This window comes from Pongo pygmaeus, chromosome 19 (assembly GCF_028885625.2).
Source record: "Pongo pygmaeus isolate AG05252 chromosome 19, NHGRI_mPonPyg2-v2.0_pri, whole genome shotgun sequence".
Taxonomy (NCBI): Eukaryota; Metazoa; Chordata; class Mammalia; order Primates; family Hominidae; genus Pongo; species Pongo pygmaeus.
The window spans coordinates 86,390,253-86,417,047 of record NC_072392.2 but is presented as its reverse complement, the minus strand read 5'-3'; the positions used below and the strand labels follow the sequence as shown (position 1 = coordinate 86,417,047).

Sequence of the window (26,795 nt, the reverse complement as noted above, 5' to 3'; positions counted from 1 at the left end):
CCCTTTCTGATTGGCACGTTCTTAAGGTACCTTACAAGAGGTTAGAAGTGTTTTTGTAAATATACCTTTTTTTTTTATTACCAACTTCAGTTGTAACCAAGTCTTGCTAAAGAACCCTTTCTGATCTCTTAAGGTGACTTTACATTTCTTCACATTAGAACTTTATATTTCTTCTAATCCATATGCATTGGTTTTACAGTTTTACAGTTTTGTAATTGCCAAAACAATACAGGATTCTCAGTCACATCAGAATTTCAGATGAACATGAGTAATTTTTTAGTATAAGCATGTTCCATAAATCATGGGATATACTTACATTAAAAGTTATTTGTTGTTCATTTGAAATTCTGTTTAACTAAGCACCTTGTATTTTTATTTGTAAACCCTGACCATCCTCTCTCCAAGGGAAATCCTAGTTCCCTATTTCCAAATTGGTGGAGGTGGTGGTGACCTCATGATTGCTCATATAACCTATACACAGTTTCAAGAAGAAAAGAAAGGTAATTCTGTATGCTAAAAAGACACATACCACACAAATAGCAAGTATGTCCCCATGCAAGGCACAGTGCTGGATGACTCACGGAGAGTGATGTCTGGTCAAACACAAGCCCTTGGGCACAGTGGCTCACGCCTGTTATCCCAGCACTTTGAGAGGCTGAGGCAGGTGGATCACATGAGCCCAGGAATTCGAGACCAACCTAGACAACACGGGAGAAAACCCTCTCTACTAAAAAAAATACAAGAAAATTAGCCGGGCGTGGTGGCACATTCCTGTAGTACCAGCTACTCGGGAGGCTGAGGTAGGATCACTTGAGCTCAGGAGATCCAGGCTGCAGTGAACCATGGTCACGCCACTGCACTCTAGCCTAGACAACAAAGTGAGACCCGGTCTTGAAAAAAAAAAGAAATTAAAAATTAAAATAAAAAAATAATAAAATTAAAATGTAAAAAATACATATATGTCTTGGTCTACAGATTAGATGCATTCAGAGAAATTTACCTGATAATCAGTTTCTGAAAAGTAAATTTATTTCCCTAGTTTTCAATAAAAAATGAGCATACTAGGCTTTCAACCCCAATCTGCCAATTTATCATTTGGTCCTTAGCAAGTATATAAACTAAAAACTTCACTGAGACTCAGCTTTCTCATTTATCAAACGTAGCCCAAATGGCTACCTTTCCCTCCAGCCAATGCCAGGGGAAGTGCTTGGTGAGGAAGGGGTAAGCAGCACGACAGGCCCTCCAAGATGGCCCCATGGCATCTGTGATCTCCCTGTTCCCTTCTCAATAAAATGAATGTAGATCAAGCAACTCCTAGGTGTGAGCCATTCTGAAAGGGGCTGTGGGATAGAACACATCCTGCATCCCTTGAAGAGTTAGACTCCACCTGGAAAGACAGGACATGTGTAGTCATCTGTTACAGTGGTAGCCCCCAGTGAAATGCACCTCCTGGTATTCATGCCCTCTATAGATCACTCCACTGAATCTGGGCTGCCTGAAACAACAGAATGTGACAGAGGTGACACTGTGCCAGCTGTGCCAAGGGGCACACGTGGAGGGGCTCACTTCAGGGTGCTGGATGAAGAACAGGGCAGGAGGCCGGGCACAGTAGCTCACGCCTGTAATCCCAGCACTGTGGGAGGCCGAGGCGGGTGGATCACCTGGGGTCAGGAGTTTGAGACCAGCCTGGCCAACATGGTGAAACCCCCATCTCTACTAAAAATACAAATATTAGCCAGATATGGTGGTGGGCGCTTGTAATCCCAGCTACTCGGGAGGCTGAGGCAGGAGAACCGCTTGAACCCGGGAGGTGGAGGTTGCAGTGAGCTGAGATCGCGCCACTGCACTCCAGCCTGGATGACAAGAGTGAGACTCCATCCCAAAAAAACAAAACAAAAAAAACAGGACAGGGACAGATGCTGGGCTTTGAAGACTGCACAAGCTCTAGGGCTACGCCTTAGGAAATCTTGGTGGATTCCACATTTGTAGTCCTGGGAACCCTGAGGCACCATGTAATGGGCCTTACTTTCCTGTTGCAGAGGCCACGTGGAGAGTGAGAGGCCCTGAGACTATATGGAGGAGAACAAGAAGCTCAGCCAGACATGTGCCCATGTTCAAGCTGACCCAGCCACCCTCTGGACTCCGGAGCTACACTGGCCGGGACCCCTGATGTGGGGGTGGTGAAGCCACATCTCCAACTCATTCCTGGGTGTGCAAGATGCAAGTTAACATGGAACTCATTCTTGGGCATGCAAAAGATCAGGAATGTTTAAGCAAAGCAACCAATGTCTATGTGAAGGTGATGCTTCCCCCACACAGGGAACAGCACCCAGTATCCCCTGTTTAAATTCCAGACCCACAGATTTGTGGGCAAATAGCATTTTGGTTGTTTTTAAGGTACCTCGCTTTTGGGTAGTCTGTTATATAGCCATAGGTAATAAAATCTCAAACTCTCAGGAAAAGTAAAATGTCCCTCAAAATGTTGGGAATCTGTGCCTTCCAGCCAGACAGGTTTCTCGGGGTTGAAAGCAAGGACATGCTCAGTTCTAGCACAGGCAAGAACACTTCCTGTTGGGGACTGAGCAGGAACTCCCTGTGAGGGCCGCAGGTTTCTGGATCCTGGGTGGGTGTGGGGACAGGCACCCGTGCTGAGGGGCTTGCCTGTGTCTGTTCAGCCACGGCTGTGCTTCCCCAGAGAGGAAACATCATGGGGGGCTGTGTTTGAGGTGGGGGTGTCAGTGCCACGGAATCAGGGCTACCTCTACTGTGCAGAGCACCGTGATGTCCCCTACCTTCCAGGCAATAGCAAAAACCAGAAGAGACAGGCGGTAGCAAAAACGAGGGTGGAGTGGAGGGAGAGAGGGATAGAGGCCAAAAAACATCCCATGAGGCAGCAAAGGCAGCTGCCAAGGCTTCAGTTAACCCAGGACAGAAGCAGGACTCGCCTCCTGGCCACGGAGGCCAGAGGGCTGCAGAAGGGCGCACATGTGGAGGGGCTGACTTCGGGGCACTGGATGGAGTACAGGGCAGGGACAGACGCTGGGCATTGAAGACAGCGCAAGCTCTGACGGGGCCAGGAGGGGCCAGGATACTACACACACAGGGCCAGCAGGCCAGCACCCGCGGAAGCAGCAGTGCAGGCGTCCTGCTATGGATGTAGGCTGCTTGAGGCAGCCCTGGTGGGTCGGTGTAGCGGGCAGGTGGAGCAGGTGGAAATGTGAATGCCAGGCCAAGGCAGCATATGGGCCAGGCTGATTGAAGGCTGGGCCCATGCCTGGTTCATCTTGGGGTCCCCAGCCCCTAGCACATAATAATAGATGCTCAATAAATGCTTGCCAGCAGATGGACTTTGCTTCTAGGTCACTGGGAAACATTGAAGCTATCTCCACAGGGGTGACCCAAATGAAAGCAGTGAAAGGAATGCTGGAGTGGCCAGAGTGGCTGGCTGGAGAAGGCCCACGAGGCTTCTGCAGCCTCCCGAGGAGGGGAGGCAAGGGCAGGGCTGAGGAAGGGACAGAAGGACGGAGAGAGCCTCATCCTCAGGAAGCATTTTGCCGATGGGCAGTCAGGGTACGAGTGGATCCCAGGGGCCTGGGCTGTGGTCCAGTCTTGCCATGAAATCACCATGTGACCCCAGCAAGTCACCCTATCTCTAGGGCTCAGCTCCATCTCTGTGCATCAGAGGAGTCAGATGAGAAGTTACCCTTTTGGTCAGACTGTGATGCTGAGATTTGGTGACTGATGTGAGGCATAGGTGGAGTGGCAACAGGAAAGGGAAGGAGCACCAGAGGTCAAAGATAGTTCTGAGGAGGATGGTGGAGAAAATGATGTGGCTGTGGGCAGAAATACGAAGTCTCAGGATGGGGAGCTGAGCTTGGGCAGGAAAGATGATGCATGGGTGGCTAGGGGAGCTTGGTGGAGACGAGGGCACAACTCCACAGCAAACGGGCAGTGGAGGCAAAAAGGACAGCCAACTTGAACATGTCCCCCACAGCTGGGTGTGATAGGCTGAAAATGTCTTCCTCCCCAAAATATATCCACACCCTGATCCCCAGAACCTGTGAATACAAGGATCTTTGCAGATATGATTAAGTAAGGGTCTTGACATGGAAGGAGATTATCCTGGATTACATGGGTGGGCCCTAAATACAGTTCTTTTCTTTTTATTTTGTAGAGACGGGGTCTTACTATGTTGCCCAGCATAATCTTCAATTCCTGGCCGCAAGTGATCCTCCCGCCTCAGCCTCCCAAAGCACTGGGATTACAGGTGTGAGCCACTGCATCTGGCCAATGCAGATATCTCTGTAAGAGGGAGACAGAGGGACATTAGACACACCGAGGAGAAGGCCGTGTGAAGATGGAGCAGAGAGAGATTTGAAGATGCTGACCTTGAAGACTGGAGCGATGCAGCCACAAGCCAAGGAATGCCGCTGGCCAGCAGAAGCTGGAAGAGACCAGGAACAGATTCTCCCCTGAGCCCGCAGCCAGTGCACAGCTGAGCAGTATGGAGTTTAGATTTCTGGCCTCCAGAACTGTGAGAGTAGATTTCTGTTCTGTTAAGCTACCAAGGATTGTGGTAATGCCAGCAGTCACTGGAAGTGCATACACTGGCCATCCCACAAATCCCAGGCTCTGAACTCACAGCCAGGTCCCTACCCGGGCTCCTGGTTAAGTGCTTTGGATGTGTTGCCTCTTACTCCTCCAATGAGCCGGGGTGGAGGACCTATGAGTATCCTCGCTTCCCAGAGGAGGAAAATGAAGTGTCAAGAGGTCAGATCATCTTCCCGAGGTCACGGAGCAGATCTGTGACAAAGGCTGATTCTCACTGAGATGGGTGTAATGCCAGGGGAACACTTCACCATTCTGCCACTCTGTCCCCCAGCTATGAACATAGATTCCTAAAAACGTTATGTACACAAGGGTTCGAGTTCTGGTAAAGGAATTAGGGCCTCCCTCTCTCGGTGCCCGAAGTCATAAAAGCTATTATATATAACAACAGCATTTCAAAATCCCAACTCAGCCACGGGGTGATGGCAGGTTAGTCTGTGCTCCTCCCTCCTAACCCTGCTGTGCCACAGGGCAGCAAACTGGGACCCTAAGAAGTGGTGGCTTGCTCCAAGTCTTAAGGCTGGTCCCCTGATGTTAGAGCCAGAATCAGAAGCCAGTTCAGAATTTCCCCACCCAGCACACAGAGTACATTTTAGGAGTAAATTAGGCAGCTGAAATGTGAAAAGAAATGGGGACTTGGTCACATGATCCTTGCTATTGAAGACAGTCCCAAGACCACTGTCTAGAATTAAACTCTAAAATCAAATGAATTTTCCAAACACTTGCAAGATGTCTGCCCTCCACCAGAGGTGGAAGGTTAGTGGCCAGGCAAGTCAGACTGGGCGCCACCTAGGTCACTGGAGATCAAGGGAGGACACTTGACCAGAAGAGGTCCATTGGCTGACGGGTGGCCCACGAGGACTTCCTCCAATGGGGCAAATTATTGAATCCATCAGACTGGCTCCCTGCAGTGGGCTGGATAATTTGTAGAGGACCGGACAACAGAGAAAGAGACACAGCGGCTGGGGGGCAGGAGAGAAGACCCTGTTGCCAGAGCAGCCTTGCATCCTGGCAGCTTTCCCTCCTCACTCTTCATCCTGAAGGAAGCCTCCCTGGGTTCTCCATTCTAACCACATTAGAGTCAGCCTCTCACGTAACTCTTAAGGCACAAAACAGAGTCAAATGTACACAGTAGGCAGGTCTTCTCCCAGTCCTTTTGCTTGGCATCTTTGTGTTCAGATTCCCGCAGTTTTGATTCCTTTGTGAAGTGACACACTTACGAATGCCTTACTGAATTAATTTTGCTGCCTGTTACTCTAGCAAATCCACTTCGGGCCAGTCAGATTTGCCAGGGTTTGCTCTCCCCCTTACGGGTCCAGGAGGGCTCCCGGGCGAGCCAGCTTCAGGCGGAGACCACAGCACATCCCCCTTTTCATACTCCAAAAGCCAAAAGAAGATGGGGTTGGGGCGAGGCAATCTGGGACCCCATTTTCTTTCTATCAATCTTGCCTTAATTACGTGTTGAAAAATGAACGTTAAGGCCAGGCACAGTGGCTCATGCTGTAATTCCAGCACTTTGGGAGGCCAAGGTGGGTGGATCACTTGAGGCCAGGAGTTTGAGACTAGCCTGGCCAACATGGTGAAATTTCATCTCTACTAAAAAATACAAAAATGAGCTGGGCATGGTGGCGGGCACCTGTAAGCCCAGCTACTTGGGAGGCTGAGGTTTGTACCCAGGAGGCGGAGGTTGTGGTGAGCCGAGATTACACCACTACACTCCAGCCTGGGCAACAGAGTGAGACTCTATCTCAAAAAAAAAAAAAGAGAGAAAAGAAAAGAATATTAAAACCCTCACCATTGAGGAATGTTTACTATGTGTCTGAACACAATGCTAACTTTAAAAAATAGCTATTGCTCTTCGGCTTGAGTTACAGAGGGAAAAAGAAAAAAAATTAAAAATTAAAATAAACAGCTATTGTGTGTTTTCCTATAGTAAAAATGGAGGAGAGCTGAATTCTGTTGGGCACGGAGTTAATAATAATTTACACCTGTGGTGCTCAACAAACCACACGGTTGGGGTGCTTGTGAATTTTACTTACAGATCCTATTAATATAAGGCTGAACTTCTCCATTTCCACCCTCCCACTTCAACCACCATCAACACGACTCCTCTCTCAGGGGATTTTTAGCTCAAATATCACTGCAGGGTGGCAAAGGTGATGCTACAGCCCAACAATTTCACACACTGGTTTCCAGTTTTGTTTTGTTTTTGTTGTTGTTGTTTTTTGTTTTTTTTAAGACAGAGTGTCACCCTTAACCCAAGCTGGAGTGCAGTGGTTCCATCCTGACTCACTGCAACCTCCACCTCCCGAGTTCAAGCGATTCTCCTGCCTCAGCCTCCCGAGTAGCTGGGATTACAGGTGCACGCCAGCATGCCCAGCTAATTTTTGGTGTTTTTTTTTGTTTTTTTAGTAGAAACGGGGTTTCACCATGGTAGCCAAGCTGGTCTTGAACTCCCGACCTCAGGTGACCCACTTGCCTCTGCCTCCCAAAATGCTGGGATTACGGGTGTGAACCACCACGCCCAGCCTGGTTGCCAGTTTCTTTGGGGGGAAATTGCCAAAGCAAAACCCAAATGAAACAAAGATGATGATAGAGAAAGAGGAAAGAAGGAAGGCAAAGAAAAGGGAGTGAAAAACAAGCAGATAAAAATAAAAATAGCTGCCCCTCAGCCCAGGCAACATAGGAAGATCCCAACTCTTAAGAAAATTTTTTAAAATTAACCAGATGTTGTCACACGCATCTGTAGTCCTAACTCCTCGGGAGGCTGAGATTGGAAGATTAGTTGAGCCCAGGAGGCTGCAGTGAGCTATGATTATACTACTGTACACCAGCCTGGGCAACAGAGTGAGACCCTGTCTCTAAGAAAAAAAAAAAAGCTATCCCCAATTCCTATCCCATGCCTGGCACTGTAGCAGTTTCTGCATTTGATGTTTAACAACAAACAAACTGCCACATAGGTGTTATAGGTAAGGCAAGCAACACGCAGAGAGGCTGGCATTTGCCTAAAGCCACACAGCTCAGTAAACACAGAAGCCTGGATTTGAATCCAAGTCCCTCTTATGCTAAAGTCTATGTTCTTGTTTACCGATCACAGAAGCACCCTACTCTCATTCCTTAAAGAATCTTACAAAATAAAAGAAAAAAGCAGCACAGCAATTCTCTAAAAAATCCATTAGCAGGCACAGTGGCTCACGCCTGTAATCCCAGCATTTTGGGAGGCTGAGGCTGGCAGATCACCTGAGGTCAGGAGTTCGAGACCAGCCTGGCCAACATGGCAAAACCCTGTCTCTACTAAAAACAGAGAAATTACCAGCCTGGCCAACATAGTGAAACTTCATCTCTACTAAAAATATAAAAAATAGTTGGGTGTGGTGGCGCACGCCTGTAATCCCAGCTACTCGGGAGGCCAAGGCAGGAGAATCACTTGAAACCAGGAGGCAGAAGTTGCAGTGAGCCGAGATCACGCCACTGCACTCCAGCCTGGGCGACAGAGCGAGACTCCATCTCAAAACAAACAAACAAACAACAACAAAAAAAAATTAGCCAGGCATGGTGGCAGGCACCTGTAATCCCAGCTACTCGGGAGGCCGAAGCAGGAGAATCACTTGAACCTGAGAGGCAGAGGTTGCATTGAGCTGAGATCGTGCCACTGCACTCCAGCCTGGGCAACAAGAGAGAAACTCCATCTCAAAAAAGAAAAAAAGAACAGAAAATCCACTAGTTAGAGTTGAAAGCTCAAGTGAAAAAATGTAGTGAGTTATGTCTTATGCTGGAATCAGCAGTTTGGATCTCTTGTATTGTTGAGCAAAAAGGCCATTAAAGAAATGGAGCACAGTAAGGCTGGCAAGAAAGCGCTGCCCCGCAGGGCTTCATTATAATGGGCCACGAGGGGCTTCTGGCTGAGATGAAAGATCTTGATATCATGGATCCAGCATAACTCAGTCCTTCATGGCTTCTGGTATGGACCCTACTCAAGTCCAGGCTTTGAAACTGACTATGTTTACAACCTTTCCCCAATGAGGGCATGATATCCTTATTCTTTCTGACTTTTTATGATGAAAAGTTTCAAACATACACAAAATTTGAAAGAAGAGAATCATGAACACCTAAGAATAGAATAAGGGACAACTAATATCTTGCCACTTGCTTTATTTCTCTGTCTCTGTCTCTCTTCCTCGATTTCCTCCTTGGCTTCCTTGTTACCCCCCCCTCCTGAGAGCACCCGCCTCTCTGCTGCTCCTACTTGGACAGTTCTCTGTCCTCCTCTTGAAGCCAAGGTTTCCTGCTAGCCCACTTCTCTCCTGACTCTAGGCAGTCAGTCCCCTAGGACAGGGGTCCCAAATCTCTGGGCCACAGACCAGTATTGGTCCATGGTTTGTTAGGAACTGGGCAGGAGGTGAGCAGTGGGTGAACGAGGGAAGCTTCCTCTGAATTTACAGCCACTCCCCATTGCTCGCATTACCGTGAGCTCCGCCTCCTGTCAGATCAGCGGTGGCATTAGATTTTCAGAGGAGCGCAAACCCTATTTTGAACTGTGCATTCGAGGGATCTAGATTGAGCACTCCATATTAGAATCTAATGCTCGATGATCTGTCGCTGTCTCCCATCAACCCCAGATGGGACCGTCTAGTTGCGGGAAAACAAGCTCACTGCTCCCACTGATTCTACATTATGGTGAGTTGTAAAATTATTTCATTATATATTACAATGTAATAATAACAGAAATAAAGTGCACAATAAATGTAATATGCTTTAATCATCCCAAATCCATTATCCCCACCCGGTCCGTGGAAAAATTGTCTTCCACAAAACCAGTCCCTGGTGCCAAAAAGGTTGGAGACCACTGCCCTAGAACAATCTCCCTACAACCCACGGCTTCAGCCACTGTGCGTGTAGCTTACATTCTGTGCTTTTATTTATCAGACCTCTCCACTGAGCTTGAGACCTGTAGATCCAACTGCAGTTAGATACCCCAAAAGGACCTCAGACTCAGCATGTCCCTCAGAGCCCACCTGGCCCACCCAAGTCTGTTTCTCCCCCTAGACGTCCTATTTCAGGAATGGCTCCATCCAGTTGCTCCACCAGAAACCTGGGGAGCCTGCTGGGTTTCACCCTCTTCCCTCCACCTGCTGCTTCCAAGTGCTCCGTCCAGTTTTCCGCCTGAAGTATCCTTTTCATTCACCTCCTTCTAATTCCATTGCTAATGTATAAGCTCAGGTATCTTGCTTTTCCTGAACCTCAGCAGCCCTCACTTTAGTTCTTGCCTCCGGCCAGTTGTCACCCTCACTGGGATTACTGTAATACCGCTAAGGTCATGTCATTCTGCTTCTTGTTTTTCTTTTTCTTTTTCTTTTTTTTTTTTTTTTTTTGAGATGGAGTCTCACTCTGTCATCCAGTCTGGAGCGCAGTGGTGCGAACTCAGCTCGTTGCAACCACTTCCCGGGTTCAAATGATTCTCCTGCCTCAGCCTCCTGAGTAGCTGGGATTACAGGCCTGTGCCATGACCGGCTAATTTTTTTTTTTTTTTTTCAAGACAGAGTCTTGCTCTGTCGCCCAGACTGGAGTGCAGTGGTGTGATCTCAGCTTACTGCAACCTCCGCCTCTCAGGTTCAAGCGATTCTCTTCACCTCAGCCTTCTGAGTAGCTGGGACTACAGACGCCCGCCACCACACCCAGCTAATTTTTTGTATTTTTAGTAGAGATGGAGTTTCACTGTGTTAGCCAGGATGGTCTCAATCTCCTGACCTCGTGGTCCGTCTGCCTCGGCCTCCCAAAGTGCTGGGATTACAGGCGTGAGCCACCGTGCCCAGCCTCTGGCTTTCTTACTGACACAATGTTCCACCATCTGGCATGCAGCCTTTCCTGCATCTTAGGTCTAGGTAAATTAAAGACATCTTTAAAGCCCCAGCCCAAACATCTTCTCTTCTACAAAAGTATCCCTGCCAGCCTGGGCAACACAGTGAGACTCTGACTCCACTAAATAAATAAATAAATAAATAAATAGTTGGGCACGGTGGCATGCACCTGTGGTCCTAGCTACTTGGCGGGCTGAGGCAGGAAGATCACTTGGCCCAGGAGGTCAAGGCCACAGTGAACTGTGATCCCACTTCTGCACTCTACCCTGGGTGACAGAGCAAGACTCTACCTCAAAAAAGAAAAAAACGGCTGGGCACAGTGGCTCACGCCTGTAATTCTAGCACTTTGCGGGGCCGAGGCGGGTGGATCACCTGAAGTCAGGAGTTCAAGACCAGCCTGGCCAACATGGAGAAACTCTGTCTCTACTAAAGAATACAAAAATTAGCCGGGCGTGGAGGCATGCACCTGTAATCCCAGCTACCCCAGAGGCTGAGGCAGGGGAATCGCTTGAACCCAGGAGGTGGAGGTTGTAGTGAGCCGAGATCACGCCATTGCACCCCTGCCTGGGTGACAGATTGAGACCCTGTCTCAAAAAAAAAAAAAAAAAAAGAAAAGAAAAGAAAAAAAAGTGTCCCTGATTCCACCTAGATGGAAGGAATTGCCTTTCTCTGAAGGCTTGAAGCATTTTATCTAGTCCCCTCGAATGGTATCTTGGCTTAAGTATTTATGCACCTCTATTTTCTCCCCTGCTGGACTGTAAGCATCTTGAATTCAACTCCATATGTGGATCATTTTCTTATCACCCAAAGTGTCCAGCACATGGGTGACATAGTAGACATTTAACAAATTCAGTTAAATTCTACAAACATTTTTTGAGCACTTCTATATACCCATCAAGCTACTAGACTGAGGATTCAGAGGCAAATGAGACAATACAGTGATCTCTGACTTCCAGGAGTTCACAGTCTAATCTAGAAGTCAGACTGGAAGACAAATAGTTACACATGTGATGAGCGAGATCAATGCAGTAGGTGAACTCTTGTAAAGCAAGCAAGGGGAGGCATACTCTTTGCAGGTCAAATGCAGGGCTGATCTTCTGCCTCTAAATGTTTATTAAGTTTTTTCTTCATATAAAAGTAACGAATGCTCTTTGTAGAAAATTTAGAAAACAGAGAAGTATAAAGAAGACAAAATATTTTGTGATTCCCATCACTCAGAAAAGCTAACATTTTGCCATATTTACTTTTAATCTCTTTGCTAACTTTGTGGAGTGACTGAAGTCTGATTCTTTGAACAGCCTTATTGAGATATAATTCATATGCTATAAAACTGGAGAGCCAGTCTCCATACTGGCAGGGTGGCATTCTCTCCACTCCTCCACAGTCAGATTCTCATCACTATTTGATTGAGATTTGAATTCGATTGAGTCCGATGGGCACTCAAAGAGCTTAACAGGAGCATCTGTGTAGCAATGTCCAGTTCACAGCACAGCGGAGTGGAGGAGCTAAGAATCTATGAACAATAATAGCTTCAAAATAAGGTACAGAGGTCAGGCGAGGTGGCTCATGCCTACAATCCCAGCACCTCGGGAGACTGAGGTGGGCAGATTGTTTGAGCTCAGGAGTTAGAGACCAGCCTGGGCAATATAGCGAGACCTCATCTCTACAAAAAAAAAAAATTAGCTAGATGTGGTGGTACATAACTGTGGTCCCAGCTACTTGAGAGGCTGAGGTGGGAGGATCACTTAAACCTGGCAGGTCAAAGCGAAAGTGAGCTATGATTGTGCCACTGCACTCCAGTCTGGGTGGCAGAGTGAGACCCTATCTCAATAAATAATAGTAATAATAATAATAATAGTAATGTAGAATGATTTAAGTGCCCTGAAAAAGCAGTAACATGGGATAAGTACTCAGAGAAAGAACTGCTTCTAGCCCAGGATGCACAGCAATTGGGATATCCTCCTTTGAACTGGGACTTGAAGGATGAGTAGGATTTGCCATGTGGCAAACAGAAGCAGAGAGAAGAGGTGTGGGGCAAAGAAGCCATCTAGTTTAGCTAGAGTGGAGGAAGCTGGAAGGGAAGGCCGGTTAGAAGAAGGCTGATGCAGCTGGGCACGGTGGCTCGCACCTGTAATCTCAGCACTTTGGGAGGCCGAGGTGGGCAGATCACAAGGTCAGGAGTTTGAGACCAGCCTGGCCAACATGGTGAAACCCTGTCTCTACTAAAAATACAAAATTAGCCAGGTGCACCTGTAATCCCGGCTACCTGGGAGGCTAAGGTACGAGAATTGCTTGAATTTTCGGGGGTTGCAGTGAGCCGAGATTGGGCCACTGCACTCCAGCCTGGGTGAGACTCCATCTCAAAAAAAAAAAATCTTGGAGGTTTGAGGTAGGGGGTTACATATAGACCACTTTAGGGGTGACTGACTAGTCTAATCGAGATGACACTGGCTTGTATCATGGAGGGACAGTGGGAATGGAGAGAAATTGATTCAATATTTATTTTAAAGGCATAACAAACAATAAAGGAAAAAGTTTATTCCCATATTTGTAGCTTGAGCAGCTGGTGGGACAGTAATCCCATTTACTAAGATGAGAACACTGGATGAAGAGTAGGTAATAGGGGGAAATGATGAGTTCAGTTTTAAACACGTTTGAGGTGCCTGCTTTGCAGACATGTCCAGGAGTCTGCTGAACATACACAACTGAATGTGGACAGAAGGAATTCAGACACAGGTTTGATGGCAACTAAAGTCAGTAAGCTCACATGTGGCTTGTAGCTAGAATGGGGAGTAGAAAGCTGTATAGACTTAAAAGTATAGTTTAGTTCATTTGGAAAATGAAAAGAATATAGATTTTTTAAATGCTGCTTAAATGCGTGTGGTGGTCCACGCCTGTTGCAATCCTAGCACTTCGGGAGGCCAAGGCTGGAGGATCGCTTGAGCCCAGGAGTTCGAGACCAGCCTGGCAACATAGTGAGACTCTGTCTCTACAAAGAAAAATAAAACATAACGCTGTGTTCACGTAATTTTATTTAGAATGGACAGAGACAGAAAAACATGCTAATCTTATCTGCCAATTTCTATTTTAGTAGGTCCTAATTTCAGAGCAAAGGATTGACAGGATATAAGCAATAGTTAAGAAAGATTGGCCCACTTACATAATGAATGAAAACTGACCTCTAAGTTATACGCTGAATATGTCTTGGTTCCTCAGGTGGACCATAAATTCATGTATAAGAACCTTTTTTTGGCTGGACACGGTGGCTCATGCCTGTAATCCCAGCACTTTGGGAGGCAGAGGCAGGCAGATCACGAGGTCAGGAGATCGAGACCATCCTGGCTAACATGGTGAAATCCCATCTCTACTAGAAATACAAAAAATTAGCCGGGCGTGGTGGCGGGCGCCTGTAGTCCCAGTTACTCAGGAGGCTAAGGCAGGAGAATGGCGTGAACCCGGGAGGCGGAGCTTGCAGTGAGCTGAGATCACGCCACTGTACTCCAGCCTGGGTGACAGAGCGAGCCTCCATCTCAAAAAAAAAAAAAAATCTTTTTTATTATATGCTTCATTGACCTATACAAATAACATATTTTTAAGCACTTATTAAATAAAAGCAATAATGGAAAACTTAATTTCTATAAATTGCTAACATTACAATTAAAAACGTCTGCATACTATAAATGGCATGAAAATTTTACATGGCTTTAAAACTATCATGAGTCCACATATAATCTACCACAAAAGTACAGTTAAACTAAAATTACTTTAATCTCACTTTCATAAAAGATGTAAAATCTTTCAGATTTGTCGAAATTGTTGACACAGAACACTTAATTATCACTATGTTTGAAGTTTCCTACTTGACTTTACATAGAAAAATACTCAAGATAATCACAACATGGAAAAAGATAATCCTATTTGCCTGAAATCATCTTTAAAATCTGTGCACTTTATTATGCATCAAAAAAGGCAATTTGAATGACAACTATAGCTTTTAAAGCAAATAAACTTCAATGAACAGTTTTATTGACAAATATAACTTGAGTAAAGAATTTTACTGTTCCACTAAGAAAAACAGAATATTTGATTTCCTCGACAATGTATCAAAAATTCACCCACAGGTATTTAAAAAGTCATCTGAGTCACGTGATTTCAAAGGTTTGCATTTATGTAACTATCAAATAGTATATATTTTGCTTCCCTGAATGCTGTTTCATATATTGATACTGATATATCAGGAAACAGAACTTTTCTGAAAGGCCACTTAGTTGAGATTTTCTAAAAACACCTTTATTTCAAAATTTTAAAGATTTTTTTTTTTTTTTTTTTTTTTTTTTTTTGAGACGGAGTCTTGCTCTGTCGCCCAGGCAGGAGTGCAGTGGCACAAACTCGGCTCACTGCAAGCTCCGCCTCCCAGGTTCACACCATTCTCCTGCTTCAGCCTCCCAAGTAGCTGGAACTACAGGCACGTGCCACCACGCCCGGCTAATTTTTTTTGTATTTTTAGTAGAGACAGGGTTTCACCGTGTTAGGCAGGATGGTCTCAAACTCCTGACCTTGTGATCTGCCCGCCTCAGCCTCCCAAAGTGCTAGGATTACAGGCGTGAGCCACCGTGCCTGACCTAAAGATTTCATAAACACTCACTGCAGATATAACAAAAACCATTACAGTATCTTTTTCCTCAAGTTATAAGCATTGGTTTTAACAGCTAAAACAATGCAAGTTGCAGATTTCTCAAGAAGATGGTTTGAAAATTCTATAGACTACAGTATAAAATAAGGTATTGAAAATACTCTTATAAAACACGTTCTGAAAAAAATTCCAGGTTCTAACTCCTAAGAGCCATAGGGTCTTGGGCAAATCAAGGGCAAATTATTTAACCTCTTTGAGATTTGGGCTCTTCATCTATAAAATGCAGACAAAAATAGTGCCTGCAAGGCAGGGTATGGTGACTCAGGCCTGTAATCCTATCACTTTGGGAGGCTGAGGTGGGAGGATTGCTTGAACCCAGGAGTTCGAGACCAGCCTGGCCAACACAGTGAGACCTCTTCAAAATAAAAAATTTAAAAAATTAGCTGGGCGTGGTGGCACGTGCCTGTAGTCCCAGCTCCTAGGGGGGCTGAGGTGGGAGGACGGCCTGAGCCTGGGAAATTGAGGCTGCAGTGAGCCATGATCATGCCACTGCACTCTAGCCTGGGCGACAGTAAGACCCTGTCTCCAAAAGTGATTAATTAAAAGTAAAACAAAAATTAAAAAATATAGTACCTGCTATTATTGGGCTGTTGGGAGGATTAATTTTAAAATACATAAAATGCTTAGGACACTGTGAGGCACACATGGAAGTGCTCAATAAATGTTGCTCTTGGCTGTTACTAACTTATCACAACTACTTTTTACAGGTCTCTGAAACTAAGACCTATACCACTGATTACCGTGTAATGAGCCTTAAGATGTCAAGGTTTTTCTGTATGTGGACAAGACACCTTTGGTCTCTATCTGGCCAAAAAGGGCAGCACAGGGAAAGAAAGAGGCAGTTGAGAGTGAATATCCAAAGGGTGTGGACAAGCAGCACAGGAAGGAAGGCACAGGAACGGGAGAACTGGAGCATGGACTAAATTTCACTTACTTCCTAATTTGTTCCCAGCCATCCTGATGACTATGAGCTCCTTTCAGGAGAGCACTTGAGATTGCGTGAATGTGACCTGCTAACTGCTGAATGTCTATACAGAGTATAAGCACTGGGCTCCCTGACAGGCAGCATGACTGAATTTCCACTTACAATGACAACACAGCAGTAAACTTTTTTTTTTTTTTAATTTTTGGAGACAGACAGAGTCCTACTCCATCACCCAGGCTGGAGTACAGTGGCGCCATCTCGGCTTATTGCAACCTCCGCCTCCTAGGTTCAAGCGATCCCTGTGCCTCAGCTTCCCAAGAGCAATAAACTTTAAACTTTAAAAATGTGGTTACAGTTATTTCACCATTTGGAATGACCTTGCTGACAAAGGTTTCCGTGTTACCACCTCAACAGCAAAATGTCAAAACAAAGACAAAAACAAAAAACGGCACAATGAATACCATGACCAGATGTTTGGGAGGTAAGGGAGCAAGAAAAGAAAATAGTTACACATATTTTACACATATTTCTTAAAATATCTGCTCCAAACCAAAAGACACAGAATATACATTTAAAACCTTATGGATTGTTTCTCACAGCAGTTTCTGGGTTAAGGTGACAGACTTCATTTTGTTCCCTCCTGAAACCTTCTTAAAACCATGCTAAAGAAATATTGTTAGGCTAGACGCAGTGGCTCACGCCTGTAATCCCAGCACTTTGAGAGGCCGAGGAGGGCAGATGGCTCGAGCTCACAAGTTCGAGACCAGCCTGAGTAACATGGTGAAACCCCGTCTCTACAAAAAATGCAAAAATTAGCCGGGCGTGGTGTCACACACCTGTAGTCCCAGCTACTTGTGGGCTGAAGCAGGAGGACTGCTTGAGCCCAGGAGGTTGAGGCTGCAGTTAGCCAAGATAGCGCCACTGCACTTCAGAGCCTGGGTGACAAAGTGAGACCCTGTCAAAAAAAAAAAAAAAAATTGTTAAAGACTAACTCATAAGGATAAAGTAGGAGACACACAATTAAAAAAAAAATTCTGAAAGTAGATGAACAAGTGATTACTGCCTCAGCAGACCCAAGAAAGTCCGATCTCCAGCTAAAAAGGAAGGTGAAGTTGAGAACACAATCCTCAAAACACAATGATAACAAGGCGGAGTGTCTCTAGAATAGGGAACTGGCTGGAGCAGATTCCTAAACCATCTCTCTCCCCTTCAAGCTGCCAAAGGTCTAGTCTCTAGAGGAGGTAAACTGAGGCTCCCTGGACTGGAAGAAACCATGCTCAGTTGTGAACAAAGGTACTGTACAAAAAACTGAGGATTTAAGTGACGATACACACAGTAAATGCTGTGTGCACAATAAATGAAGCTTTCTTCCACCACTCAGCCACCAGAATATCACCAGCAAGACCTTCATGCTTCAAGCAGGACACAGAAAAAGGCCCTTCCATGCCATCGCTCCTCTAGAGCTTACTCTCGAGGACAGACCTCAAGATACTGACAAGAGGGATTTCCCCCAATAAAAGAGACAATGAAAATCATCCAATGGTTAAGTCAAAATTGATAAGGCCCACCCACTTGCTCAGAGCTTCCAACTGGCTACATAGTACCACAATGTTAATGAGGAGCAGAAAATTAAGAATTAATAAACATCTGAGTAAGAAATAAAAAAAAAAAAAACAAAGAATAGGAAGAAGCAACTTAGAAGAAACAGACCATGCACAGAGGAGAGAAAAAAACCTGTCATTAATAGCCTCAGAAAGGTAAGAGAAAATACTATATCCAAGACACAGAAAACAGGATTTTACTATTTCTTTTAAAGGAAGATTCTAAAAACAAAAGAGCTCTTAGATAATAAAAATATGGTAGCAGAAAGGAAAAACTGGATAGTAGGGTTGGATGACCAAGATAAGGCAATCTTAAAAAACTGAACACATACACATACCCCAAAGAGAAAAAGAGACAAAGAGGAAAACTGGAGAGAAATGATAAGAAAGTCAGAAGACCAAAATAGGAAGTCCAACGTTCAATAAAATCATAGCTCAAGATAAATACAAGAGGGAAAAGAAGAAGTTGTCAAGAGAAGTTCTCAGAATCAAAGAACACAATTGCCAGATTGAAAATGCCCACCAAAAATACCTCGTGGATGAAAGCAGCCCACACAAGGGCGTATCACCGTAAAACTGCAGAACACCATAGACAGTGAAGATTCTATAAGCTTCCAGCCACAAAGAATCAAGAATCAGTGTGGATTCCGACTTCCCAACAGCACACTGATAAAAGTTTCTACTCGCCTTTCTACGCCCTGCTCTGACAGTCATTTCATCCTACCAGATTTTTTCATTTGACCTAATTCTAAGAACTGGAAGAGGGCTTTGAAGACTTCAGAAGCTGAAGACACAAAGTAGCCCATCCCTCTGCCCAGTTTGTTTTATTCTCCCCATTTTGGTTATTATGATTTTTTAAATCCTTTCATTATTTTCACTCAGAATGAGGCAAGTAATTGATTTCCTTATGAAGGGCCCAGGCAGTCCATTTTTCATGGCGTTCAGCGTGCACAGCAAATCTAAAACCATTGTCTGGGTAAATGCAGCTCGCAGCCGCAATCATTTTTTCCATCAGGTAAGCCGGCTGGCATATGTTTTTAAAATTTTATTGTTAAGTATTGTCTTTTACTGGTTAAATCAATGATAACATTCTTTACTTTGTGGTTGTGTTACTCAAAACGAGGATTTTTAACAATGATAAAAATAAAGCTTGTTAGATCATTTTTAATGGTAACACATTTGTTCCTGAAGATTTGATTAAAGAGAACTAGGCCAATCTAAGCAGAGTCCAAATGAGGTAGAAAGTCCAGAGAGAACGAGGGAAAAAGGAAGTTGTGGAACCACCGACACAGTAAAAGGAAAAAAACTGGCCAGGCGCGATGGCTCACACCTGTAATCCCAGCGCTTTGGGAGGCTGAGGTGGGTGGATCACTTGAACCCAGGAGTTCAGGCAACATGACAAAACCCCCATCTCTACAAAAAATGAGCAACCTGACAAAACCCCCATCTCTACAAAAAATGAGCAACCTGACAAAACCCCCATCTCTACAAAAAATACACAAACAAAAAACATTAACCAGGTGTGGTGGTGTGCACCTGTAGTCCTAGCTACTTGGTAGGCTGAGGTGGGAGTATCCCTTGAACCTAGGAGGTGGAGGTGGCAATGAGCTGAGATTGAGCCGTTGCACTCCAACCTGGATGACAGGGTGAAAGAGACCCTAAAAAGAAAAAAAAAGGAAGAAAAAAAAGAAAAAAAATTTAATTAAATTATTTATTTTTGTGACAAGGTCTCTTTCTGTCTCCCAAGCTGGAGTGCAATGGCATAATCATAGCTCACTGCAGCCTCAAACTCCTGGGCTGAAGGCATCCTCCTGCCTTAGCCTCCCAAAGTGTTGGGATCACAGGCGTAAGCCACTGCAAGGCTAGATTTTTTTTTTTTCTTTGAAACAAGATTTGGCTCTGCCACCCAGGCTGGAGTGCAGTGGTACAATCTTGGCTCACTGCAACCTGTGCCTCCCGGGCTGAAGCGATCCTCTTGCCTCAGCTTCTCAAGTAGCTGGAACTACAGGCACGTGCCACCATGCCTAGCTAATTTTTGTTATTTTTTGTAGAGAAGGGGTGTCGATATGTTGCCCAGCTAGTCTCGAATTACTCAGTTAAAGTGATCCATCCACCTTGGCCTCCCAAAGTGCTGGGATTACAGGTGTGGGTCAACCCACCTGGCCAAAAAAATGTTAAGTTTTAAAATCAAAAGAAAAATCAGCAAGCCATTTTGCATATTTTTCTGGAGAGATATAGATACAGATATGTATAGATAGAGATAAAGATATACAGAGAGATCTGGACTGGACACCTTATGATAATATAGTATCAGTTGGGTATAACTTAAAAGGACAAAGGGAACTGACTGAAGAAGACTTAAGGCATATATATATATAATGTTTTCCCAATTCCTCATACCACTCCTTTTTATTAATTTTTATTGAGATATAATTAATTTATACACCATAAATTCACCCTTTTAAATAAGTGCACAATTTAGTGGGTTTTAGTATAGTATTCACAAGGTTGTAAAACCATCACCACTATTTAATTCCAGAACATTTTCTTTTCTTTTCTTTTCTTTTTTTTTTTTTTTTAAGACGGAATCTCACTTTGTTGCCCAGGCTGGAGTGCAGTGGCGTGATCTCGGCTCACTGCAAGCTCCGCCTCCCGGGTTCACACCATTCTTCTGCCTCAGCCTCCTGAGTAGCTGGGACTACAGATGCCCGCCACCAGGCCTGGCTAATTTTTTTGCCTTTTTAGTAGAGACGGGGTTTCACTGTGTTAGCCAGGATGGTCTCGATCTCCTGACCTCATGATCCTCCCGCATCGGCCTCCCAAAGTGCTGGGATTACAGGCGTGAGCCACCGCGCCCGGTCAATTCCAGAACATTTTCATCACCCCAGAAAGAAGCCCCAGAATCACTGGCCCTACTCAACCATTTCCCCTCCCATTTCCGGCAAGTATTTACTTCCTATGAATTTGCCCATTTGGGACATTTCATATAAACGAAATCATACAATACGTGATTTCACTAAACAAGACTTTTGTGCGTGGCTTCTTTCAAATAATTTTTTAAAATTGTGGTAAAGTATGCATAACATAAAATTTACACTCTAACCACTGCCCCCCGCTTTTTTTTGAGACAGGGTCTCACTCTGTCTTTCAGGCTGGAGTGCAGTGGTGTGAACACAGCTCAGTGCAGCCTCAACCTCCCCGGGCTCAGGTGATCCTCCTACCTCAGTCTCACAAGTAACTAGGACCACAGGCACGCACCACCACACCTGGCTAATTCTTGCATTGTTTGTAGAGACAGGATTTCGCTGTGTTGCCCAGGCTGATCTTGAACTCCTGGACTCAAGTGATCCTCCCACCTTGGCCTCCCAAAGTGCTGGGATTACAGGTGTGAGCCACCACACCTGGTTGTCTCTAACCATTTTTAAGTGTACAATTCAGTAGTGTTAAGTATATTCACATTGTTGTACGACCAATCTCCAGAACTTTTTCATCTTCCCAAATGGAAACTCTGTACCTATTAAGCACTAACTCCCCATTCTCTCCTTCTCCCAGCCCACAGTAATCACCCTTCTAATTTCTGTCTTTACAAATTTGACCACTCTAAGTACCTCATGAGTGGAATCACACAGTATTTGTCCTTTGCTGACTGGCTTATTTCGCTTAGCATAATGCCCTCAAGGGTTCTCCATGTTGTAACATGTGTCAGAATTTCCTTCCTTTCAAGGCTGAATAATATATCTGTTACATGGATCAATCACATTTGGGTTATCCATTCATCAGTTAATGCGCATGTAGGCTGTTTCCACCTTTTGGTCATTGAGAATAATGCTGCTATATACATACGTGTATACGTTTTTACATGATCATTTGTTTGCAATTCTTTTGACTATGTATGTATGAGTAGAATTACTGGGTCATATAGCAGCTCTAAGTTTAACTTTTTGAATAACTGCCAAAGCATTTTCCACAGTGCTACACGGTTTTACATTCTCGCTAACAATATATAATGGTTCCAATTTCCCCAAATCCTCCCCAACATTTTTTAATTTTTTTTAAACTTTACAGTCCTGCTAGTGAATGTGAAGTGGTATCTCACTGTGGTTTGGGTTTTAATTTTATAATATTTTAATTTTTAAAATCAAAAGACTATTACTAGGCCTGGGGTGGTGGCTCAAGCCTGTAATCCCAGCATTTTGGGGGACCAAAGGGGGTAGATCACCTGAGTTTAGGAGTTCAAGACCAGCCTGGCCAACATGGTGAACCTCGTCTCTACTAAACATACAAAACTTAGCTGGGTATGGTGGCAGGCACCTGTAATCCCAGCTACTCAGCAGGGTGAAGCAGGAGAATCACTTGACCCGGGAGGTGGAGGTTGCCATGAGTCAGATTCACGTCACTGCACTCCAGCCTGAGAGGATACTCTGTATTTAAAAAAAAAAAAAATATATATATATATATATATATACACACACACACACACACACATTATTTTCTTCTATAATTAATAATATTTTACAAAAGAAGTCCATTACTAACACATGCTTGCACGCAAAGCCCAAGACACATCTAAAGGCTGGGCATAGTGGCTCACACCTGTAATCCCAACACTTTGGAAGGCCAAGGCAGGCGGATCACTTGAGGTCAGGAGTTTGAGACCAGCCTGGCCAACATAGTGAAACCCCAACTCTACTAAAAACACAAAAATTAGCCGGACGTGCCGATGGGCGCCTGTAATCCCAGCTGCTGGGGAGGCTGAGGCAGGAGAATCGCTTAAGCGCAGGGGGTGGAGGTTGCAGTGAGCCAAGATGGCGCCATTGCACTGCAGCCTAGGCGACAGAGCAAGACTCCGTCTAAAAAAAAAAAAAAAAAAAAACTACTAAAATTAAGTTGGCAAGAATTTACATGTGATCCTTTCTACATATAAGACATAAATATCTGACACTGGATTCATTCCTTTCATTCTCCATACAGCCTCCCCTGGCAACGATTCTGACCATCTGGCAAAACAAATTACCTTTTTTCAGTTTATATTAGTGTGTCCGGAATTGGTGGGTTCTTGGTCTCACTGACTTCAAGAATGAAGCCGCGGACCCTCGCGGTAAGTGTCACAGTTCTTAAAGGCGGCATGTCCGGAGTTTTTTCCTGCTGATGCTCGGATGAGTTTGCAGTTTCTTCCTTCTGGTGGATTGGTGGTCTCGGTGACTACAGGAGGGAAGCTGCAGACCTTCGTGGTGGTGGGTGTTACAGCTCTTAAGGTGGCGCATCTGGAGTTGTTCATTCCTCCCGGTGGGTTCGTGGTCTCACTGGCTTCAGGAGTGAAGCTGCAGACCTTCAGGGTGAGTGTTACAGCTCATAAAAGCAGTGTGGACCCAAACAGTGATCAGCAACAAGATTTATTGCAAAGAGCAAAATAACAAAGCTTCCACAGCGTGAAAGAAGACCCCAGCGGGTTGCCACTGCTGGCTCACACAGCCTGCTTTTATTCTCTTATCTGGCCCCACCCACATCCTGCTGATTGGTCCATTTTACAGAGAGCCCAGTGGTCTGTTTTGACAGGGTGCTGATTGGTGCTTTTACAATCCCTGAGCTAAACACAAAGGTTCTCCACATCCCCACTAGATTAGCTAGATACGGATTGTCGATTGGTGCATTCACAAACCCTGAGCTAGACACAGGGTGCTGATTGGTGTGTTTACAAACCTTGAGCTAGATACAGAGTGCTGATTGGTGTATTTACAATCCCTTAGCCTAGACATAAAGGTTCTCCAAGTCCCCCACCAGAGTCAGGAGCCCAGCTGGCTTCGTCCAGTGGATTCGCATTGGGTCTGCAGGTGGAGCTGCCTGCCAGTCCCATGCTGTGCGCGCACACTCCTCAGCCCTTGGGTGGTGGAGGAGTTGGGCGCCGGGGACCAGGGGGTGGTGCTTGTCGGTGGAGCAGGGGGCAGTGCTTGTCGGGGAGGCTCTGGCCTGATGGGAGCCCACTGGGGGGTCGGGAGAGGCTCAGGCATGGCAGGCTGCAGGTCCCGAGCCCTGCCCCGTGGGAAGGCAGCTAAGGCCCCGCAAGAAATTGAGCCCAGCAGCTGCTGGCCCAGGTGCTAAGCCCCTCACTGTCCGGGGGGGCGGGGCCTGCAGGACGCTCCGAGTGCGGGCCCACCAAGCCCACGCCCACCAGGAACTGGCGCTGGCCAGCAAGCACCCTGGGCAGCCCCGGTTCCCGCAGGCGCCTCTTCCTCCACACCTCCTGGCAAGCTGAGGGAGCCGGCTCCGGCCTTGGCCAGCCCAGAAAGGGGCTCCCACAGTACAGCGGTGGGCTGAACAGCTAGCTCCTCAAGCGCAGCCAGAGTGGGCGCCAAGGCCGAGGAGGCGCCAAAAGCGAGTGAGGGCTGCCAGCACGCTGTCACTTCTCATTAGGACAACCTACGTGGGTTTATATTTGGCTCAAGATAATACTACTCTACTTCTCCAGTAAGTGTTTAAGCATTTATAAAAAATCAGAAACTTTTCAAGTTAACCACTTCTACCACCCTAGTCTGAGAAAGACATGACACACCTTACTTAAAGGAAAAAAGGGTCCTTTTTGCTCACAAATATTTTCTCATAAACTTTATTTTTTAATGCTTCTAAAACCAGATTCTAATTTAATTAATCTAGATTTGCAAAATTATAAAGGAAAAGTCTTGCCGGTTGTTGCTTCAGTTATGTTAATTTCACAATTTAGTAAATTCCAACTACGTATTTAATACAAAGCAGCCTTTGTGGGGGGGTGGGGGGTATTTAACAAAATGCATCTTAGCAACAGCCTAGAGAAACTTTTCTGTGTGAAAACAGAAGAGGGGTTACCATGGAGAAATTCATTACGGATTTCGGGAAGGCTTTTTCCTTAGAAATAGAGTGGAAAAAAAAAGTCGTTGTGTAATAAATCTGATAATGATGCTGTGTGACTTAGAAGTTGTTCCAAAAGTTCATCTTCGGCAATTATGTCTAGATGATCAACTACATATCTTCTGCAACAGGTGACACAAAACTGCATTTCCCAAGCAAGGCAAAGCGATCAAATGAGCTAAGACGCGCGTTCCTGCGGTTTTGTACTTTTATTTTTTACTTAACCAAAAACAATTTTGAATCGGATGAATAACCAAATTTGGTTGGGTCTTGTTTGGCTTTCTGCTTTGCTTTTTAATCAGCCATTTACCAGCAACTGTTGCACAGGCCCATTAGCACTTGAAGAATAAAAACAAACATACAGGACCAGATAAAATTCCCCTACTAACCCAAATGATCCGTTTCCTTAACACAATTTTAAAGCTACAGCTAGGGATGTGAAAACAGACCTGTTTTTGTGTGTGTTTGTGTGCCACTATCTGTCCAAACCCTTAATTCCCTTTTAAGTAACATATCTAATAAAAATCTGAAAGAAACCACATTAGAAATGCAAAGAGGTTTGTAAAACAAGAGACTTCTTTCATTCCAGAAAACCAGACCAAAACAAGGGGAGAAAAATGAATGCAATGGATATGTGTTTGCCAAAGTTTCAATCCTGCCCGGTGGAGACACTGCACTGGCACAAACTCTGAAGAGGAAAAAGAGGAGGTTGGGGGGGGAGAGAGAGAGGGAGCGAGTGTAGCCTGCAAAATGCAACAATGCAATCTCCATTTTTAACAATGCGCCTCTTTCCTCTTGTAAATCTAGTTTTTTGCCATTTGATGTACTGTCGCATTTCCCCTCTGTTTGGGGGGGAGGCGGGGTTGGGGGGAGATCCGAGCAGGATGCACAGCACACGAGTGAGCAAGGGGGTAGGGCAGAGGAGGTGGGGAAGGAGTCTGCAGCAACCGGGCTGGGTGGGTACCTGGAGTGCTGCTGTAGGTACTCTGGCTCCTGAAGCTGCTTTCTGTGCAGTAACTGGCGTCGTCGTCGTCTTCCAGCTCCTCCAGATAATCAGAATCATCCTCGTCCTCCTCCGTCTCATCCTCCTCGTCCTCAGACTCCTGGGTCTCCTCGACGTCGCCGTCCTCTTCCTCCTAGCTCCCGTGGTCATCGTACACCACTTTGTTCACGGCCCCGGGCCGCGGTGGTCCGGGCCAGGTGGCCGCCGCCGCAGCCCCCGCCTCCTCGCCCCATCCACCCGGGCGCTGGTGCTTGGGGGACCAGCGGCGGCTTTCTCCGGCTACTGCTGCTCCCCCTGGGCGAGCTCAGCCACGTCTTGAAGGCTGCCTCAACCTAGGCAGCGGCCCACCTGCCCCTGCTGCTACCGCGGTGCCGCGAGCTGAGCCCCCCGATGGGTCGGGACTTGGGCAGCGGCGGCGGTGGGGCCGGGCTGGGGCCGGGGCGCAGCGCTCCGCAGCGGAAGCCGCGGGCTGCTTGGGCTGTCTGCCCCGCCGGCCCCTAATGTCGGAGCCGAGACCGGGGGAGAAGGGAAAGCGGAGGAGGAGGGACGGCGCGCGCGGGTAGGCCTGCGAGGCCGCGCAGGAAGGGCCCGGTCGGCAGAAGCGGGTGGAGAGAGAAGGCTCATTCCGAATTGCTGGGGCCCCACTCAGGATCGGCTTCAGCCGCCCTCTTGTTTCATCCCTCTCCCGCAGCGCGGTCACGTGAGATGCGCCACAGACGAGCCTGGGACCGAGTGAGGTGGCGCGGCGGCCGCTAGGGGGAGCGCGGGAGCGTCGAGTCGGGAGCGGGGAGCCCGGAGCGCCTGGGCTCCGCGCAGCGCGGTGCGGCTGGACTCCGGGCGCGGATGGCGCGGCAGAGAGGGGCGGGTAGCTCGCGAAATGCGCGGCGTCAAAGGCCTTCGGAGACCAGTCTCCGCGGACCCCTGGCTGGAGCCCAAAGCCGGCCAGACCTCCTCCCCACGTCTCCCTTTCCGAGGCTCGGAGAGGAAGGCAGAGGAGCCCCCAAATATCATTCCCCTCCCGCCCCCTAGGGAAACTGATGCTGAAAGAGCCAGCGAGAGAAAGAAAAAAAAAAAGTAGCGGAGGGGGGCGGCCCGAGCGACGGAAGGCACCCGGCAGCGCCAGCGACGGAGGGAAATGAGTGGGGGTGGGGGGGGACAGGGAGACAAGCCCCCAGAATTTTGGAAACCCCAAAGCTTGGAGCTGGAGTCCTGAAATTGACTCGGA

At 46.3% G+C, this 26,795-nt stretch overlaps 1 protein-coding gene across 2 annotated transcripts in view; it reads right to left on the bottom strand.

The window, feature by feature from the left end:
* The window catches only part of AMZ2 (archaelysin family metallopeptidase 2), a 51,512-nt gene extending 25,249 nt beyond the window's left edge, over nucleotides 1-26,263 (bottom strand). Inside the window, exon 1 of one of the 2 annotated variants that reach the window (XM_054459646.2) lies at nucleotides 25,532-26,263. In XM_054459646.2, coding sequence (XP_054315621.1) covers nucleotides 25,532-25,720 — 189 coding nt within the window. In that variant the 5' untranslated portion in view covers nucleotides 25,721-26,263. The remainder of the gene's footprint in view (nucleotides 1-25,531) is intronic. The other variant, XM_063656508.1, reaches the window with a different exon arrangement.
* Between the last annotated feature and the right edge of the window lie 532 nt (nucleotides 26,264-26,795).